General features: G+C 38.8%; 2 protein-coding genes across 4 annotated transcripts in view; one reads left to right on the top strand and one right to left on the bottom strand.

Annotated features, from left to right (window-relative positions):
• The window catches only part of XKR4 (XK related 4), a 429,186-nt gene that overhangs the window by 364,134 nt on the left and 42,752 nt on the right, over positions 1–22,300 (top strand). The window lies entirely within an intron of this gene.
• On the bottom strand, positions 1,169–2,173 carry LOC121499082 (L-lactate dehydrogenase B chain-like). The gene has a single exon (XM_041769604.1). The coding sequence runs from the start codon at positions 2,171–2,173 to the stop codon at positions 1,169–1,171; it is 1,005 nt and encodes a 334-aa protein (XP_041625538.1).

The following is a 22,300-nucleotide window of genomic DNA, read 5'->3' as shown; positions in this document are numbered from 1 at the left end:
AGGTAACGTGATGAACACTCATATTCCAGCGAGACCGAAGGACTTTGCTCCTAGGCATTAATAACGGAGCATTTCACAGTCATTTTGGTAGAGCAACTGTCAACAATTTGATTTGGCCAATCAACTAAGAAGATCAAAGGGGTTCAAGACAGAATAGGAAGTGAAGAAGTGGAGGCAGCAAGGACAGATTTCTGCTTTGTACTGTTTCTTAGTTACAAAAGAGTCACTTTACATTCTCAATACCTTACAGAGACTTTAGTGAAACAACTCTTCTAATTTTTATGCTTTCTCTCCCAAGATTCTGGCATAAATATGGCATAAAAGGACCAGAATGCTAAAAATAAAATCTTCCACCTGTTGATAGTGATCTTTTGATCCTAGACCATGACTGAGTTCACCTTAATCACCTAAACCTAGGATGAATCCTTTTCTAGGATTCTTCTTATCCTTTCTAGTCTTGCATGGTCTGCCCCACATATTCTAAAAACATAGAATCCTAAATCCTCAGAGTAAATATAGCTTAAACTTTAAAGCTAGGACCTTCTGTACAAAAATACCATTTGTCTGTTCCTTGCAACTGACCTGGCCTGAATTAATCCTCACAGCCATCTTGGGAAGTAGGTGGAAGTATTTTTATGCTTATTTTTGCAGATGAAACTGAGGTTCTATGACTTGTCTAATATCTCCCTCATAATAAATCAAAAGCGACAATCCTATTTCATTTTATGAATGTATTCATTCCACATTTTTCCATGAAGGATTCCAGGTAGGTGCGTCGGAAAAACAAGAGTAGAACATCAAGACAAGTTGATAAAAGAACATAGATACTTAGTTGTTAAATCTCTACGTAATCGGCATAGCTGAGCTTTAAATTTAGCTTTAAGATTTTTGGCAACCAAACAAGAAGGCAGACGCTGTCAATTATCCAATTCCTATTTTCTTTTTCTTTCTTTCTTTTTTTTTAGAAGCACACTACAATAGTTAATTTTATTTGTTCAAGGCTCATATTGCAAGCATTAAACCAAGCATGGGCTTTGATTCTGTGAGCCCAGATTCACATATTTAGAAAGATAAAAGCAAACTGTGATCCATGTATATGGGTGAAAAACTAAAGACTCACAGTTAATCACATCATGGTTTTAAATTTCTACAGCCTAGAAGCCAGAAATCACAGATCTTTTAGGTCTTTCTGGATGTCCCACAAGGTAGCTGCACTTTTCTTGAGCTGGGCAACCTCATTATCCTTCAGCTTCTGATTGATCACACTGGATAAGCCCCGAGCATTCAGGATACACGGAAGACTCAGGAAGACTTCATTCTTAATACCGTACATGCCCTTCACCATTGTTGACACTGGATGAATCCTGGAGAGGTTTTTCAACATGGATTCAATGAGATCAGCCACACTTAATCCAAAAGCCCAGTTGGTATATCCTTTTAGCTTGATGACTTCATAGGCACTTTCAACCACCATCTTATGCACTTCCTTCCAATTTTCACTGCCGTTGTATGTTCCCATTTGTGGATTCAGTTCCTGAAGAGAAACACCTGCCACATTCACTCCACTCCACACAGCCACACTTGAGTCACCATGTTCTCCCAAAATCCATCCATGGCAGCTGCTGGGATGAATGCCAAGTTTTTCAGCCATAAGATAGCAAAATCTAGCAGAATCCAGATTACACCCACTTCCAATCACACGGTGCTTGGGCAGTCCACTTAGTTTCCAGGTAACATATGTAAGAATATCCACTGGGTTGGAAACAACAATTATGATACAATCAGGACTGTACTTGACTATCTGAGGAATAATGAATTTGAAGACATTAACATTCCTTTGCACCAGATTGAGGTGGCTCTCTCCCTCCTGCTGGCAGACTCCTGCAGTCACCACCATAATCTTAGAATTGGCAGTCACAGAGTAATCATTATCTGCCACAATTTTAGGTGTCTGTAGAAATAAGCTCCCATGCTGTAGATCCATCGTTTCTCCTTTGAGTTTATCTTCTAAAACATCCACAAGGGCAAGTTCATCAGCCAGAGACTTTCCCAGAATGCTGATGGCACATGCCATACCAACTTGTCCAACACCCACTACAGTGATCTTATTGTTTGGGATCGCAGCCTCTTCTTCTGCAACTAGCGCAATCAGTTTTTCCTTAAGAGTTGCCATTGTGCCCCAGGACCAGCAGCCGTAAGGGTCGCACAAAGGAGACCAGGTTAGCTGCGTGCCAATTCCTATTTTCTTAAAGGAGTTAAGTGTGCCAGTTTCTCAGAGGAACTAAAACACCTCCTTGCCTGAGTTCTGAAAGAAACTTCAGATCCACATGCACACAAAGAGAGCATTTCTAGAAACAAAAGTAGTGAAACATTCATACGGTGACTTCTAATGATTTCCTTCAGTAAAACTTCATTTAAATCATTAAGTTAAAAACTGACTTTTCAACACAAACACACATATTAATTTGCTGATTACTGATAGGGAGAGTTACCACAAAGATACAGAACCTTACATCGGTTTCAATTTTCATAGTTGTGGCTAAATGCTATGCACTAATTAGTACATATTAGTGGAACATGCTCTCTCCTCATTAGAGCTAAAAATCAGGTAGACTTGCTAAGTATCCACACACTTGTATACATACTATACACACATACACACACACTCTCCCATTTGATAAGAAAAGTTTTTTTTTTTAGAATAATTAAAGCATTCTTGGGTTTTTAGGAAATGCTAACTGGCTTAATGTCATCTATTATTCTAAGATGTTTCTGGAATAACTATACATTGAAGTGACTAGAATAAAGGCAATTTTTTTCACATTTAAGTTATAATTAGAGCAGATGTTGCATAACCATCTCCCCTGACTCTCAGGTACTAATGATCACTAACATTTTTAATTAATCACAAATCCCTCCTGTAAGCTAATAAGGCTACACCAAAATGGCTCCTTCCTTCTCACAAGGTGCCAAATGAGCCATGTATCTAATGCTGTATTCGTATATCTCATTAGGTAATCTATAATAGATATCCAGTCACTGCATTACCATAGAGCTCCCAGGCCATACTTGTTCTTCTCAAACTGAAGACGTGTATGCAGAAAACCAGTCTGTTAAAATGCATTTAATGAACACCTGCTGGCCTCAGAGCTCTGAGCAAGGCACTGGTCCAGAATATTAAGGAAAGAAACCATTCTCTTCTCCATCTTCAAGCAGTTTAAAATCTGGGTGAGGAGACTAAACATACACACAAATTATGCAACTAAAGACAATAATCTAAGAACAATAAATACATGTGAAATAATATAGTACACAATCAGTAATACTGAACAGTACACAGATACCAAAACAGGAGGTATGGAGGATGAGCACTGATAGAGAAAGATTAATGTAGTGGCCTTTGTTCCCACTAGCTGATACAAAAGTAATATAAAATGGCACCTAGAAGCAGAAAGCAATATTAAATAGAAAACTAGCCATGCTGTATCTCATGCTCCTGGGATGTAGGCAGGTGAGCCAAATTATTGTATGTGCAGAGAAATTCCATGCCAGAAAATATAGATTGCCTTATTTCACATCAATGATGCATACATTTTAATGAGCTCTGTTTTGACTCAGAGTGATAAAAAAAAAAAAAAAGCAGATTCCAGCAGCAGTTTTGGATATCCTGATTATGCGTCTATGAGCCTGGGAAACTGCATTTTCACAAGTTGCCCAGGATAGAGCGAGTTCAAGGGCTGCAGAGCAAAGGTGAGCCTCTAAAACCAGCCCATGTGTGGACGTAGGGGGTGTTAGTAACAGGGGTCAACGTGTTCCCAACCACCATTAATGAGCTGTACATAGGAAGGGCAGGAACTCTAGAATGATCCAAAGTGTCAAAGTGCCACTAAGAGCAAGAAACTGATAGCAATTTAACTGATGAAATTTCATGTTAGAAATTGTAAACACATGTACAAACCTACATAGAAAAGAACTATTCTGTGATACATTTACTAACCAGTAGATTTGACTGGATGATTATATGTTGGGATTTGTAAAAAATTATTTAATTAAATTCTTTGAACTTAGAAAGGAGTGTAATATAAATTCAAAGGGTTACAACAAAATGGAATTATTTGTGTTAAACTTGCTACCTAGTAATTTTCATTGAATGCGTTTTGGGTTTCTGAAAAAATAATTGTGTATTCTTTATTATTTAACAGGCCTCAATTAAATGTATTTGTTCCCTCAGATTAAATACTGCAATAATATTCTGTGAAACCTTGTGGATGCTGTTATTAATTATAAATTTTAAAAAACATTTGCAGATATGAGATCTTCTTACCCCAGGCATTTTGCAAATGAATCATTATTAGCCCTGTTCAAAAGAAACTCAAAGAACATGAGGAATTTACTCAGATTCTCTGAGCAAATGAATATAAGTAGGAATTGACTAGAGTCGTTTCTTCAGATGGCAGTAGACATTCATCACACATCCTCAAGGCATGGTATTTTGTATTGCTTGGGAGAAAATTGGATATATGGTCAGGAACCCAAACTCTGAACACTAGTCTGGTGACTCTTTAGGGTATCTCTTTTTCACTCGAATAATCACGCTTTATTATATGTCTATAATTTCAACCTACAATTATTTCCTAAACTAGGCAATAGAATAGCCTTAAAATGACTTTGTAACCAATGTTTAGGAAGCTGAAAGAAAAAAAGAACAAAAAAATCCTGATCATCAAAGAATTCTAAATTCAATGTAATATTGAGAGTGGTATGACACATTAAGCTAGCCTGGAGTTAGGGTTTCTGTTACAAGCAACAATGAGAAGTGAAATTGTGACATTGAACCCACGGAGGAGGATTTAAAAGCCAAGCTGACCTGCTCACTCGTGCATGGTCAGTGGAGGCCAAATTCAAACACCTAGAAGCAAAACAACACACTTAAAAAATGGTACAAAGGTGAAGTCTCTTGGGAAATTTTTAAAAATACATTAACTGAATTTCTGAACAAGGGGCAGACTTTCAGAGCAAGTCAGAAATTCCCAATCAGAGGAAAGCCCGGCATCAAGTAAGGGTGGGGTGAGACTCTTAGAGAAGTAGTGTAGGTGCATTTGGAGCACATCACTTGAGCAACCAGAAAATGAAACAGACTAATTGGCATCTGAGAGGTATAAAATCTAGAAAATCGAAATCAATGTACTTAGGGGAATGGACAATGTGGGAAAAAACTCTAGGAAGTAGTATAAGTGTTGATCATTGCAGGGTGGGGGTGGGAGATAAAATATTGAGAGAAATTACACATACTGGAATTGAATAAGCAATTCTAGAAATGTGGCTGCAAAGAGAATGGAAATAGCATATTGGCAAGGCAGAAAAATCAAGTGAAGAGGTTTTTTGGGTTTTTTTGTTTTTATTATTATTATTATTAAAAGTGTTTTTAAAAACACAAATAGGAGAGACCTGGCAAGTGTGTTGGCAGAAGAAAAAACATCTGGAAGGAAAGAAATCGAAGGTAGTTGTGAGAGAGAGGATGCAATTAAAAACACGACAAAACAGCATTTGTGGGAAGGAATACATGAACCTTACAGTCAAGGGTACATCCTCCAGAGGGATGGAAAGAAGAGAAGATGGGGGAAGGGAGGTCACTTGTCGTAAGGAGGATGGAAAACCAAGGTTTCTTGGACCTCTTTCCTCACTGCCTGGGAACAAGGGCACAAGGAGAGGAAAGTTCAGGACATTGGTCTTCACAGTGGGGTCACAGGAACCTGGGAAGCACAGGCATGGAATGGATTTCCCAGTCCTCCACTTCCTGGAGACTGGTGGCAGAAAGCCCTGCGGGTGGGCACATCTTGCTGTTCTCTCTTCACCGCTGCCCCCAGCCCTCCCTCCCTCCACTTTCTCAAAAACAGGCAAATCTCTCATCCATCCCATACATTGCCTAGATGTACAAGTCTCAGGAGCACAAAGAAAAAACTCAATAGCTCCTTTCATTAAGTAACTAGATACTCATTCTTTTCCAATAAAATGTTTGCTTAATAAATATTTTTCAAACTGCCATATATTTATGATGTTTTGAGCAACTCTATACTTACAATAATTTTTCTGCCACCCAGTCAAAAAGAAATGTTTTAACATAAATCTTGTAGTCACAGCAAATAAAAATAAATAAATTAAATATATATGCATTTTGTTGTAGAGAAATCTGGCAGAGTGATGACACTGAGCCTAAAAGTACACTGAGACAAAATGTGGGGGAAGCAGAACAGAATATGAACTCAAGAAATAAAAGGAATAATGTAAAAATCTCTGTCTGTTAAAAAAAACCTCTGTGTGTTTTTCAAATGGGTAATGCCAGGTGTCAAATTACCATAGTGTTTCTATTACACTGGATTCATTTAAAGGAACGATGCAACACTTTTATTTTAAAGTGTCGATATTAAAATAAACCAGAAAGTGCATACTTGTTAACTATTTAAATCTTTGCTGAAAACCTGTGTATGTCCATTTTTAAATGTACAAGGATGTACGTAGATTTCCAAAATTATTTTAGGGTGTACTCCAGTTTAGAAGATCATTGTGCTCTTCTGGGGAAATGAAAAGACATGAAATGATGGGATTGATAAGCAGGAATGTGTGCCCCATTGAAGTTAACACGAATATGTGGTCAATCGGGTTGGCCAACTTCCAGCATTTTCTTTGGCAATGATCTGTGGCCCAGAAGCAGAAATGAAGAATGAAAACAGCAGTGACAGAAAATCGGACAGAGCAGGATGCTTAATAAGGCCTTGAATATTAACAAAGAGAGTTAAAATAGCTGACCACGGTACCTAAATTGGACAGAGAAGTAAGTGAGACCAGAAGCAGGTTACTGAACAGTATAAGTTGATTGTGTCCCAATAGCTTTGTGTCCCAAAAGCTGCAACATGGTTGTAGAAAGAAAAATGCGGAGTGGCATGCCGATTCCAAGCTTTTGCAAGCAGAGCAGTAGAGGGTAACAATAAGCCATTGCTTTCTGGTAATTATAAGGAGGTAGAGATTTTCATACCAACAACGTGAAGGAACCATAAGGCTAAAGGCAGTGACAAAAGGCCACCACGGATATCAAAATATATTAAAATGGCTACAGATGCTGTCAGGAAACGAGGTATAGAGGAAGAACATAAGCTGATGTGAAGGGGTGGGCTGGTATTGAACAGGATGTCATAGCAGCAAAGTTAAGGGAAAGGATGCTGTGATTGAACAGTACGGACTTTCGGAACCAAAGAGTTCCAGAAGTGACACGGGGGCTTGTATAGAAGATGCAAAATCTCACACTCTGCATCAGTTGTGCAGAAATGGAACTTTATTTTCCACATCTTAACTTGCTCGAGAGCAGATTTCCTTTGAGGGAAACAGGAAAAGGAAGCAACAAATCTTTACTCCACTCTTTCATTGCAACTCCGGTCCTGCTATTCTACAAGTTGGCCTATTTGGGATAATTATTAGGTCAGATTCAGGATTCTCCCCGGGGGGGAGGGGGTGATGCAAGATTCTAGGGTTAATACTTAGCATTGTCCAGCTGTCAAAAAAGCCATCTGTCTGGGTGGTTCTTTAAAGCATGTCCTTCTGCTTCACCTCTAGGAATTTGCTATTAATTGATCCAAGCCAGGAGCCTGGTGATTCAGGCAGACTCCCATCCAGAGGCCAAAGAACTGATGATACAAATAGGTCTCGTCACCACACGGCCGTGTGTGCTCCACCGTGGCTAGCCTGGGACATGCATGGTCTCTTTCCCCAGATTTAGACAAAAGGCAAAGCATTAAACCCTTTTAGATGTCCGGGGATGTCCGAGGATGGGGGGTGGGGGTCTTTCTTCCTATATGCTGCCTTACCACATGCTGCATTTTCCCTCTTTGTGGTTTAAAATCTATGATCAGTCCAGCAGGTTTTGGCTCAGGATCATCTAAGGCAAAGCTCCTTGGGAATCCAAATTAAACCATTTTTCTCACTTACCATCTTGGAACTAAAATCAGATTTCCCAAACCCCATTTGGGAATCCAAAGCCAAGAATCTCCTGGTATAAAGCCTAACTTCTCCTCAGAGAACAGTGCATATAGAAAGCTTTTGCTTCCCGAATGGCAGACAGCAGAAAATTTGTCCCGGAATGCCACGGAAACGGGAGCCTTTTCCGGTCTCTGAATGCAGTCCTGCTAGTTTTGAAGAGGAGGTCTCCCAGGGAGACGGTGACGGGGATTGCAGTGTCTTTAGTGGGGACTAAATTGCCATCTAGGCATATGAGACAATAAGATCCTAATGAAAGACTAAGCCTATTCTCTTAGGCTGGATGTCCAAAGGAGACCTGTCTACATGGACCTCCAAAGGGGACACAACTTCAACAAGCACAGAATTGAACTCAGCTTTCTTCCAATACCATGTCTTCAGTACCAAAGGTGTGACTTAGGAAAGAAACCATTAATGAAGTGAACTTCATTAACATTAAAAACCTTTGTTCTGTGAAAAGCAGTGTCAAGCGAATGAGAAAAGAAGCCACAGACGGGGAGAAAATATTTACAAAAGATGCACCTAATAATGGATTGTTATCTAAAATATACCAAGAACTCTTAAAACTCAATAATAAGAAAACAAGAAGCCTGATCAAAAAATAGGCAAAAGACACTAACAAACACTTCCCCAAGGAAGAAGGCCAACATCCAGAACACTGACAACACCAAATGCCACAGCAACAGGCATCCTCATTCATTGCTGATGGGAATGCAAAAGGGTACAGTTTGGCAATTTCTCACAAAACTCAACATTCTTACCATACAAGCCAGCAATTACACTCCTTGATATTTATCCAAATGAGCTGAAGACTTACATTCACACAAAAACCTGCACACAAATGTTTACATCAGCTTTATTCAAAATTGTCAAGGCATTGGAAGCAACCAGGATGTCTTTTGGTAGGTGAATGGATAAACAAACTAGGGTACATCACACAATGGAATATTATTCCGTGCTTACAAGAAATTAGCTATTAAGCCATGAAAAGATGCAGAGGAACTTTTAAATGCATGTTACTAAGTGAAAGAAGCCAGTCTGAAAAGGCTACACACTGTATGATTCCAACTCTATGATGCTCAGGAAAAGGCAAAACTATGGAAACAGTCAAAAGATCAGTGGTTGCAGGGTTGGGGAGAGGGAGACATGAATAGGTGGAGCACAGATGGTTGCACAGAGGCAATGTAACTGCTGTGTCTGATACTACAGTGATGGCTACACATTTGTCCAAACTCACAGAATATGCAACACCAGGAGTGAACCCCAATGTAAACTATGGGCTTTGGGTAATAAATCATCAGTGTAGGTTTATGGATTGTAATAAATGTCCTGCTGCGTGCGGTGTGGGGCGTTGATGGTGGGGGACAAGAGGGCCACTGCACTTGTGAGGACAGGGGATATGATGGGAAATCTCTGTACCTTCTCTCAATGTTTTTGTGAACCTAAAACTGCTCCAAAAAAATAAAGCTTATTAATTTTTTAAAAATCTGTCTACTTCAATTATTACCCGTCTCAGTGAATGCACCATTGTCTGATCAGTTTCCCAGGCCAAACGTATAGGCAATGTACTTGATTCCTCTCTCATTCTTAGCAGCAAAATAATCACCTCGGTATCTCTGGAATCTATCACTTTCTCTCCATCCTTCTGCATTTATTCTAATTAATTTGTACTCATTCACTTCCTTGGATTGCCACACCATCTCCTTAAATGTTTTTGTTCTACTTTAATCCACTCTCCATAGTAAGTCTTTCCAAAACATGAACCCAATCACATCACAGGTCTACTCAAAACCCTTTAACAGTTCCCCATTTATCTCAAGGTAAAGCCCAAACAGCATGATGTATTACACTCTGTGTAACTGCTAATGCACTCCCCTGGCCTCAGGGCTCTCTCTCCTGCAATCTATGCCCTGGCCACACTGAACCTCTCTCAGGTCATTAACACTCTGGTTTCTGGGTTTCCCCACAAGTTATCCCCTAATTTCAGTACATTCTCCCAGGACCCTCCTTACTTATTTGTCCCTTTTTATATTTGGAGTATCAACTTTATCATGATTCTCTCTAAGAACCCTTCCCCAGATCATTCAGTTCCAGTTAGGCAATGGAGGCATTATTCCTTATGCCCTGGAAGCACCACTTTTGTCCACAGAGGTAATTCCCATTTGTTCTTATCATCAGCTTGCCCCCTAGGTCCTCCCCATCAGCTGGCAAGCCTGTGAGGGTGAGAGTGGACATCAATCTTGTGTGGTATTAGCACCTAACCCACTGCCTTGCTCAAACAGAAGTCCAATGCTTGTTAAGTAAAAGAATCAATCAACCAATGGAGGGAAGTGCCTAAAGAAGGTAATGCAAAGCCCCTTCTTGCCCTGGGAGAGTGAGGAGGGAAGGCCAAGAGAAGAATTGGAAACTACCAAACTGGATGTTGAAGAAAGAACTGGGAAAAGGCTGCATGGAGTTAAGAAACCAAACAGTGACACTGAAAGGTTGAGTACTCATCTGGTTCATTAAACACAAATAATAACGCCCACACAAGGATTAGCATAAGCACACAATTGGTTTACTTAGCATGAAGAAAATGGGTTCTAGAGGCATCACCAGACAGAGCTGAAAAGGGTGTTCAAGAGGAGAGGAAGGGAAAGTCTGGACTCCCCCGAGCCAAGGGAAAACCTTACCCCCCAAAGTTCTCCCCAATTCTGTGCAGCACCCCCCCTTATATCCTTCCAGGTGGGTGGGGCATGCTGATGCTCATAGCTGACAAGACAATCTGAACAAAGCTGAGAAGCTTTCACAGAAAATAGGATTAGAGAGTATGTCTGCACCCATTGAACCTACGGAAGATTGCCTTCGCATGGTGAAGCAAGACAGCCAGGATGTTTATGACATATTAGTTAAAGCTGTGAGAAATATTTCTTTTCCCATTGGTTACAGACCTGGAAGGTCTTTTCCCTGTGCTTTCTCTCCTATTGGATGGCCAGCCAACCCCTTGGACACAGGGCAGGGGCTGATTGCTGCCATGGTCCCAGAAGCTGGGCAGAAAGAAGCACCAGGCTATGAAAAACAATCCACTGTCCTGGCCTGGAATGGGTGCCACGTCACCTTCGAGTAGTCAAGCTGAGAAAAACAGGTCAGAGCTTGTGAGAGGCTGCATAGGGGAAAAAGGAAATGGCCTATTTTCTAGCTGTACACAAACCCGTCTGGCTGGGAAGATCCATGCCAAGCTGGCCTGAATGGAGAGAAGCCGCATTTTTGGTGACCCTCAGACTGCCTGTCACACCCCATTTCATCAAGATAAGTGGCCTCGGCTCTCCCTAATCCCAACCCTGCCAGCTCAGAATCCTGGGCCCTTTCCTTTGACTGTCCACTGTTTTTCAATAATCCTGCCTCTGGGAGGTAGAACAGGGGTAACTAACCTGAAGTCACGACTCAGGAATATAATCTTATCACATGGTTTGTAACATGTAAGTAAATAATATTTAAAAAGTCACATGAAACAAGTTAGTACTACAAACCTATTAGAATGGCCAAAATCCAGAAGTCTGACAACACCAAATGCTGACAAAGATGCGGAGCAGCGGGAACTCTCATTAATTGCTGAAGGAATGCAAAATAGTACAGGTGCTTTGGACAATGGTTTGGCAGTTTATTACAAAGCGAACATAGTCTTATCAAATGATCCAGCAATCACGCTTCTGGGTATTTACCCAAATGGATTGAAAACTTATGTCTACACAAAAACCTGCACACAAATGCGTGGAGCAGCTCTATTCAGAATTGCTAAAACTCAGAAGCAACCAAGACATCCTTCAGTAGATGAATGGATAAACTGTGGTGCATCCAGACAATGGAATATTATTTAGCGCTAAAAAGAGATGAACTATCAGACAATGAGAAAATGTGGAGGAACCTTAAATGCTTATCACTAAGTGAACGAAGCCAACCTGAAAATTCTGCATGCTGTTTAATTCCAACCATATGACATATGGAAAAGACAAAATTGTGGACACAGTGTAAAGACCAGTGGTTGCCAGGGGCAAGGGGCAGGGATGAATAGGTGGACCATAGGCATTTTAGAGCAATGCAAGTATTCTGACACTGTAATGGTGGAAACACATATCATTATTTATTTGTCACAACTCACAGAGTGTACAGCACTGCAAGTGAACCATATTGTAAACTATGAACTTTAGTTAATAGAATAGTTAATAATAATTTAGTTAATAGAATTTAGTTAATAATAATGTATCAGTATTGACTCATCAATTGTAACGGATGTCCATATCACCCCCAAGATGCTAAGAACAAGGGAAACTTGGAGTGGGGGTGTTAATGGAAACTCCCTGTACTTTCCACTCAATTTTTCTACAAACTTAAAACTGCTCAAAGAGATCAAATCTATTCATTTCTTTAAAAAGATATCTTAACAGTAAAAGCGCCACCCTCTAAAAAAGGTACTTAGTGACTTTTCCACAAAGAAGGTTTCAAGTACTTAGTGTATCTATTAAGTACGTTTTTAATAAAAACATGGAGAGGGGCACCTGGGTGGCTCAATCAGTTAAGTGTCGGATTCTTGATTTCGGGTCAGATCATGATCTCAGGATCATGAGGTCGCACCCGGTGTCGGGCTCCATGCTCAATGCGAGTCTGCTTAAGATTCTGCCCCTTTCCAGCTGACCCCCCCCCCCCTCTCTCTCTCAAAAAACAAAACAAAACCACGGAGATATTTTTTGCAAAATAAAAAGCCATGAAGTTATGTTTAAAAATAAAACCAGGGGGGACCCCTGGGTGGCTCAGCGGTTTAGCACCTGCCTGCCTTTGGTCTAGGGCGTGGTCCTGGAGTCCCAGGATCGAGTCCCACGTCGGGCCCCTGGCATGGAACCTGCTTCTCCCAATGCCTGTGTCTCTGCCTCTCTCTCCCTCTCTCTCTCTCTATCATGAATATATAAATTAAAAAAAAATATTTAAAAATAAAACCAGGACTTTACCTGATCATAGAGCTATGCAAAATGCAGACTACCTTTCTCAGTATCTTGTGTGGTTAGTAGGTGCGGTTATCTTCAAGTTTTGCCAATAAGAGGTAATTAGCGGTGGTGCATGTCCTTAAAGGGAAGGGGAATGCACTTCTCTGGCCTTTTCCTAGTCCTTTCTGCTGGTGCCATACATTCTAGACAGCTGAACTAGAAGAGCCATCTCGCACCACAACACGGAAAGATGACAGGAAATCACAACAGAAACTTTGGGGTGTGATGCTCTTGGAGCTGCCATGCTGGTTAGGTGGGGATTGCCCACATTCACTTGAGTAAGCAACAGATTCTTGAACCACTGTTTTTGTTTTTATTTTGCCATTTGCAGCTAACTTTATCTTAATTAAACCTTTATTAGGCTAAAGAAATTCCCCCTTTCCTCTTAGTTTGCTTTGAGTTTTGTTTTTAACATGACTAATGAAGATTCCAGAATGCTTTTTCCTGCATTGATTGAGATGGCCATAATTCTGTCTCCATTACAAGGTTTTTCCTCCTCCCCTATTATATCTATTTATCTTGTGATTAGTTTCTCACCAGGATAAGAAGATTGATTTTATTCTTCTACAACATAAATTAGAATGGTATGTTTCCTGCCTAATTATAACTATTTTGAAAGCTGGATGAGAATAAACTGATTAAGGGACACATAACCCTAAGTACTCTCAACTTAGGATGAATTTCTTTAAATTGATTTGCCCATGTAATTATAAACTTTAAAGAAATAAAAATAAAACCAGGAGTGAACAGATGAAATCTTGGTTCTTCATATCGTGTCACTTTGGGTGAATCAGTTAACCTCTCTAAACCTTAAACTGCCATGTTTTCTTAAAAGAAAAGAAAAGGAAAGGAAAAAAAAAGAAAAACGATTATACACCAAATATTTAAAAACAGGCTTACACATTCTATATATTTAATTTCTTATGTATTTCATTAATCTGGCATATTCACAACTTTTCAAATAATTTCTAGAAATATATCACTTTTAAATACAATAACCCACATTAGTTTATTTTTTAAGATTTTTAAATTTATTTCAGAGAGAGAAAGCGTATGTGCATGTACTCAACAGCAAGCAAGCAGGGCTGGGGGAGTGGGGAGCATAGGGAGAGTGACAAGCAGACTCCCTGCTGACTGTAGAGCCCAATGTGAGGCTCAGTCTTAGGGCTCTGAGATCACGACCTGAGCCAAAATCAAAACTTGATGCTTAACCAACCGACTAAGCCACCCAGGCACCCCTAACCTGTTATTTTAAATTGCATAAATTTAGGAAGCTTTCAACATAAAAATCAAGTCAAAATCAATTACACATTAAACTGGTTACATAAGCATCTTTAACTTCTCACTCTCTGCTTTCAAATCACTGTATACCATTGCGGGTATAAAACCTTCCAATGATGCTTCCATTTACCCCCTCCCAGTCTTTGTGCTTATTGCCATCAAATACTTACTCCTAAACCTCACAATATACAGTAATCATTTATGTCTAAACAGTTATTTTTTAAATAAATTTAAAATGAGAAGTATTTTATACTTATCCAAATATTTACCATTTCTGGCATTTGTCACTACTTTGTGCAGATACAAGTTTTGCATCTGATATTATTACCCTACAATCAAAACTTCATTTAACATTTCTTATAGTGCCAGTCTATTGGTGGCAAATTTTCTCAGCCTTTACTCATTTGAAATGCTTTTATTTTGCCTACATTTTAGAAGGATATTTTCTCTAGATATAGTATTCTAGTTTGTCCAGTGCTTTTTTTCCTTCAGCACCTTAAGGATGGTATTCCATTATCTTCTGGCTTGTGTTGTTTCTAATGCCAGCGGTCATTCCTACCTCTGTTCCTGAGCGTGTAATATGCCTTTTGTCCCTGACTGTTTTTAAGATATTTTTCTTTGCCATAGCTTATTAACAATTTGACTATGAAGTGCTTTAAGAACGTTTACGGAGTGTATATGTATATTCTACCAATAGATGGTTTTTATTGCTATGCTTTCAAGATCACTAACTTTTATCTTCCTGAGGCCTAATATTCTGTTAACTTTATCACTATACACTTTATTTCCAATGTCATATATTTTTTAAAGATTTTATTTATTTATTCATGAGAGACACAGAGAGAGAGGCAGAGACATAGGCAGAGGGAGAAGCAGAGTTCCTGCAAGGATCCCATTTCGGGACTCACTGCCCAACCCCAGGGTCATGACCTGAGTAAAAGGCAGATGCTCAACCACTGAGCCATCCAGGCATCCCTATTTCCAATGTTATATTTTTCATCTCTAAAGGTTTCATGTGGGTATTTTTTCCTTCATCATGCTCATGTTTTCTTTTACATTTTTAAGAAATGTAAAATTTCTTTTACATTTTTAGAGCTATTGCCTATTAGTTCCAACATATTTGTTTTTTGGGGTTCTCTTCTTATTGACTGATTTTTATCCTTGTTATGGGTCACATTCTTCTGCATCTTTAAATGACCAGTAATTTTTTATTGGATGCAGGATCTTGTGACTCTGAATTTTGTTGTCTTCTTTTGACGAATGCTGAATTTTGACCTGGCAGGCAATTAATTCACTTACAGATGAGAATGATACTTTCAGGACTTGTTTTTTTTTTTTTTTTTAAGATTGCATTTATTCATTTGAGACACACAGAGAGAGAGAGAGAGAGAGAGAACATGAGCAGAGGGAAAGGCAGAAGAAGAGGGAGAGGGAGAAGCAGGTTCCCCACTGAGCCAGGAGCCTAACATGGGGCTTCATCCCAGGACCCTGAGATCATGACCTGAGATGAAGGCAGGAAGGCAGAAGCTGAACTATCTGAGCCACCTAAGAGTCCTTCAGGGCTTGTTTTTAAGCATCATTAAAGCAAATCTGGAGTATGCATTATTTTAGGGCTAGTTGAGTCTTTTTTTTTTTTTTTCTACAAGTCCATTCTGGTGTCTTTTCTGTATATTGAAAGCATTTATTCAGGTCTTTTATTTCTTCCTGGTCAGAATTTACAGTCTCCTAGCCCCATATAACCTCTGGGAATAATTCAGCTTACAACTCCCCTGTGGTCTATTTTTGCCTGGCTCATGCACATGTGGCTTAGTATTCAGCAAAAAACTCAAGGGGATGCCTATGCAGATTTCTAGAGCTCTTTCTCTGCATCATTCCCTTTTCTCCAGTATTGTTCCTCACAAATTCCAGCCATGTCAGCTTTCCTGAATACTAATACGTCTTTCAGAACAGCACTGTACTTGAGTTCCCCTTCCCATACTATAGTTTTAGAAAGTAGCTCTAGGCAAAAAGCCAGGGCAATTGTTGGTCTCACCTTATTTCCTTCCTTTAGATCTAGGATATAGGCGAGATATCCTATCTGTTGTCCAGTATCTGACACAGCTATCTAATATATTTTGTCTAGGTTTTTAGTCATTTATGGCAAGAAGGAAAATCCAATTCTGAGTAGCTTATCAAAGTTTTACAAACTTACTCAAGTTGTAAGGCTGCCTTTCCACAAGGTCATATTTCTTAAAAATTGCAAGTACATTAAACATTAAGGATGATAAACAAGATTAATGAAACTAATTTCTAATTCTTTGAAAAGATAAACAAAATCTACAAACTGTTAGCTAGACTCACCAAGGCAAAAAAAAAGGGGGGGGGGCTCAAACAAATAAATCAGAAATGACAGAAGTTACAACTGATACCAAAGAAATACAAAGGATCATAGGAGACTACTATGACCATTATACATCACAAATTGGACAACCTAGAAGAAATGAATAAATTCCTAGAAACATACAATCTTCTAAGACTGAATCATGAAGAAGTAGAAAATTTGAATAGACTGATTGCTAGTAAAGAGATTGAATCAGTAATCAAAAACCTCCCAGCAAACAAAAATTCAGGACCAGATGGTTTCACTGTTGAATTCCACCAAACATTCAAAGAATATTTAATACCTATATTTCTCAAACTCTTCGAAAAAACTGAAGAAGAAACTCTTCCAAACTCATTTTATGAGGCCAGCATTACCCTGATAGCAAAACCAGACAAGAACATCACACACATACAAACACACACACTACAGCCGGTATCTTGGATGAACATAAATGCAAAAATTCTCAGTAAAATATTAGCAAACTGATTTCAACAATACATTAAAAAGAACATATACCATACCACGATCAAGTGGGATTTATTCCAGGGATGCAAAGATCATTCAATATCCACAAATCAATCAACATGATACACAACATTAACACATCGAAAGATAAAAATCCTATGATCATCTCAGTAGATGCAGAAAAAGCATTTGACAAAATTTAACTTCAATTTAATATCAACTTATTTTATTAAAACTCTCAACAAAGTGGGTATAGAAGGAACATACCTCAACATGATAAATCCAAGCAGCAGCTAACATCATAATCAATTGTAAAAAGCTGAAAGTGTTTCCTCTACGATGAGGAACATACAAAACTGCCCACCCTTGCCACTTTTACTCAACAGAGTATTGGAAGTCCTAGCCAGAGCATTAGGCAAGAAGAAGAAATAAAAGGCATCCAAATTGTAAAAGAAGAAATAAAACTGTCACTATTTGCAGATGACATGATTTTATGTATAGAAACCCTACAGATTCTATCAAAAAGACAATTACAACTAATAAATAAATTCAGTATCGTTGTAGAGTACAAAATCAACATACAAAAATCTTTTGCATTTCTATTCACTAACAACAAACTATCAGAAAGAGGAATTAAGAAAACAATCCCATTTATAGTTGCATCAAAAAGAATAAAATACCTAGGAATAAATTTAACCAAGAATTTGAAACACTTGTACACTGAAACAAAATACACACATGCACACATGCACACACAATGGAATACTACTCATCCATAACAAAGAATGATCTTGCTTTTGCAACAACATAAATGACATTATGCTAAGTGAAATAAGTCAAATAGTGAAAGACAAACACCATATGCTTTCACCTATGTGTGCAATCTAAAAAACAAAACACAAAATAAATAAAACTGTGGATAAAGAGAACAATGATTGTTGCTAGCAGGGAGGGGATTTGAGAGGCGTGTGAAATGGGTGAAGAGGTCGGGGGAGGGGGATTTCCAACTATGAAATGAACAGGTGATGGGGATTTGGTGTGCAGCATGGTTACTGTAGTCAATGGCATTGTAAGTGCATATTTGAAGGTTGGGAGAAAAGTGGATCTTGAAAGTTCTCATCACAATAAAACATAATTTTTGTAACTTTTTATGGTGATGGATACTGACTAGACTATCACAGTGTACACAACTGCCTAATAATTGCACTGTGCACCTGGAACTAATGTAATGTTATTTGTCAATTATACCTCAATGAAAAAAATTCAACCCCTCTGTTTATCACCGAATCTGAAACAATTAACTGTTAATGATAGTTGTGATAATAGTAACGTGAGTAATCACAGCTAGTGTTTATCAAGTTAAAACAAAAATAAGTATGCCTGAAATACTAATGCCGCGATTTAAGTTCTCTTTGCCATAGTTTTATTTAATCCTCTTTGAAAGATTCTCACCCATTAAGACAATTGCAATTTCATTGAGTTAAACAAACCTTCAACACAACACTATGTACTTCTTTGCAGCGCTGACGAAACTCACTGAATCTTATTTATAATTTCTATGTCAATGAAGCCATAACTTAAAAGAAGTGTCACATGGCCCACATCCCTAAATTCAGAATAGACACATGACTTAATTCTTCAGTCTACTCACAGTCCACAGTTTCCCTGAGGTGGATCAATCAACTAGATCCTACATTTTTTTTTTTTTTTGCTCTATATAAACAGATATCTTATTATCTTTTTAAGAACCTTTAAATTCTGTGGAACTCTGTATTTCTTCAGCCTCAAGACTTACAAATGATATGCTGATATTCAACTGGGTTTTATATATTTCACATGGCTTTGTCAAAATTGCAGCTATGACGTCTGAAGTCATTCTGTTGACATAGGAGCTCATGAATTTGTGAGCACTTTGCACAGCCTTAAGGAATTGTGTTACAGACAGAGCAGATGGGATCCTCAGTTGCAGGGCAGTGGTGAATATACCAACTGCAGCTCTTTGAGATGGGCCAGGTACTCCCTCTCTATACTTCAGTTGTGAGAAGGCACAGGAAGATAAAATAGGCCACATAGAAATGATATTGGTTCATTCAGGGACATACAAACCATTGCAGGTATCTCAAACAGAAAGTTATTTAAATTGGAAATTAAGAGACCAAATCTCAGGGCTGAAGGAGCAAAAAATGGGAAAGTTGGTGGTTTTAAAGATCAGAAATTCTGGAAAGCCATAGCATCCTGAAAGGAGGTGATAATCCCCTGAGGCCACACTCTTCTGTCCTGACACAACATGCAGGTTCAGAAGACCTAGGTTTTTGCTAGCTATTGCCTCTGTAGGAGTTCATGTTCATTGACCAGTGGTATAGAACTGCTGGCAGCTATTGCAGTAGTCTGCAGCCATCTGCCACTGCCAGAAAAGGGTAGTTTCTATTTCTCTCCACATTTAATTAGTTATGATTACCTCCTATTGTCTCTCCTGGGCACTAGCCAACCAAGAGTCTGGAAAATGAAATTTTCAGGTTTCCCTCCAAAGTGGTTTAGGGGAGAGTATAAAAGGCAAGTATGGTGTTGTGTCAATGGACAATACTTATCACAGTTTATTGGGCCAGCTACTCCACCTACTAAGACTCAGTCTCCTCATCCATAAAATAGCAATGACAATAGTACCTACATCATAGGGCTATTGCAAGAATTACATAATCTATAGTTTATAAAGCTCTTTAAAAATTGTCCAGCACATAGGATATTCACCCTAAATCATTGTAGTTTTCAATAGTATTTAATAAGCAATGGAATGAAAAGCCAACCTATGTCTGGACTGATTGTGCAAAAGCCGACTGTAAAGGTGATTGTGACCTTTATCCAAGAATGCCACCCAGCTACACAGTTCTCATTTTCCCATTTGGGGAGGGATAAAACAAAGATCATATTGATTTCCTGCTCACCTTGATATTAATTACTTATGGTTCCCAAACACTGTGGAAGTTAATAACCTTTGTATTCATCCGTTCACTGTAAAACAGGTTCTTTATCAAATGCATGTGTTTACACACTTCAAAATTACCCTATGAGAAATATTTAAGAAGAACTGCCTCAGGCATAACATTGAGGTCAAATAACTTGAGAATACAAAATAAAAAAATGTTTGCTTACTAATTAATTCGGTCACTCAATCAGCACTCCCCTGCTCGCCGTCCAGAAGCCTGGCCAGCAGTAGGAAGCTTTGATAATGTGTTCTTTAAGGAACCCAGGGCAGTGGTAGGCATTTGATATATGTTAAGTAATAGTAATGAGGGCAATAAGGATTTGGTATACTGACAGGATGGAGCTGTTCAGGTTAAGGAGAAATCTTCTAAGCTCTAATGCTTAATGGATTAAAATTAAGACTCTGGAAACCTTTGCACAATCACCAGAATCACTTTCTCTTATTCAGCATCTCAGCCAGTTCCTGGACCAGGGACTGATCACATAAGTTATCTCTTTAAACTAAATAAGCAGCCAAGAAAGAAAGAAAGAAAGAAAGAAAGAAAGAAAGAAAGAAAGAAAGAAAGAAAGAAAGAAAGAGAAAAGAGAGGAAGAGAGAGGAGAAAAAGAAAAAAGAAAACTTCATATTACAGTTTTTCAAAAAGTATCAGCCTTTGAGTCAATCAGAGACCTACGTTCAAATTCTGATTCTGTCCCTTAAAAAGGGGTAGGATCTTAAGACAGCCTCCTGAGCCAGAGATTATTTATCTAAAAATTAGGGGCATTGATAATAATGTTTCAAGGTTGCAGAGTACTTCCCACACAAGTAATGCATAGTCTTATTATAAAATCAGCCTATTACAGGTAACTCTGGATCAGTTATTCTCCTTAAAAACTAAAGCAGAAAGCTAGACTCTAAAAAGCAATCTATATGGCTTTTGAATGTGATTCTGTATTAGAATATCTAGGTGTCATACAAATCTCAAACAAAATTATAATCCCATGATGATAAAGTAGCATTTGATGCAACAGGATTTAGCCAGTAGATCTGAATTGTTGTAGGGGAAAATTGAGGCAAATATTCATGCCAGTCTCCCCATTCTGTTCCTCTTCACTGGTGATCTCCACCTGAAAATGACACCTATAAGGGCTTCCCCAGAAACTTCCCCAAACCCTTAGCTAAAGAAAGAGTACTTTCATTCTATATGCACCGGGATAAGAAGACTGATTTATGAATGCATTTCCTCCATAAAAATGTCTCCCTTCTCTTCAATGATGAGTGAAAAATATGTTAAAGTTCTGAAATCAAGACTCTGAGTAGTATTTCCCAGATGTCCATTTATCAAATTGCTATTTCCCTATTATTTTTAGTACTTAATCTGAACACTGAAAGCCGAATGAGAAATTGACTATAAAACTGTAAGTGCTAATCAAAATATAATTATGAAGAAGGCACCGAAACTCTACAGAACTGCTGAAGGGTTTTTTGTTATTGTTATTTTCGTATGTCTTTTTTTCTTTTTTTTTTTTCATATGTTTTTAAATGGACCATTGTAACAGATATGAGTTTGGTTTTTTTTTGGGGGGGGTGGATGTAATGAGCTATAGGTTCGGGGAGGAATAGTGTTTATTGAATGTTTATTATAGGTCACTTCTTAACTTTTGCTTTATTGGCTTTTTTACCCTCAAAACAATCCAAAGAAGTAGATCCCATTTTTATATTTATTTCATCCCAGAAGGGATGAAGATCCCATCTCGGAAAGCGTGGACTCCACTCTTCCACCTGTTCGGGCCAACACTTCACACCTTCATTGGTGTTTCCCTTCATGCCCCCGCCACGTCCAACCCATCCGCAACCTGCAAAGGTGAGCGGTGCTGGGCTCTCCCCCGGCCGCAGAGAACAGGCGCTCCCCACGCATCAGTCTCTGGCCCCCTCGCCCTATTTAATTTCCTTCAGAACATATTCGTCCTCGTGGGCTTTTGTTAATTGCTTCTCCTTCCAAAAAAAAAATATGTTTTCAGGCCGCAAGAACATGGTGGGTTTTGCTCACTGCTACATCCCTAGCTTTGGATACCTGCAAGAGGGGGTTCAGGAACATTTGCTGAATAACTGATCCCCGTTTTGTAGATCAGGGAACCAAGTCTCAGAGATGGGGAGTGACTTCCCCAATGTCACTTCTCCAGG

The sequence above is a fragment of the Vulpes lagopus genome, chromosome 9 (genome assembly GCF_018345385.1).
Source record: "Vulpes lagopus strain Blue_001 chromosome 9, ASM1834538v1, whole genome shotgun sequence".
Lineage (NCBI taxonomy): Eukaryota > Metazoa > Chordata > Mammalia > Carnivora > Canidae > Vulpes > Vulpes lagopus.
This window is presented reverse-complemented; position numbering and strand designations above follow the sequence as displayed.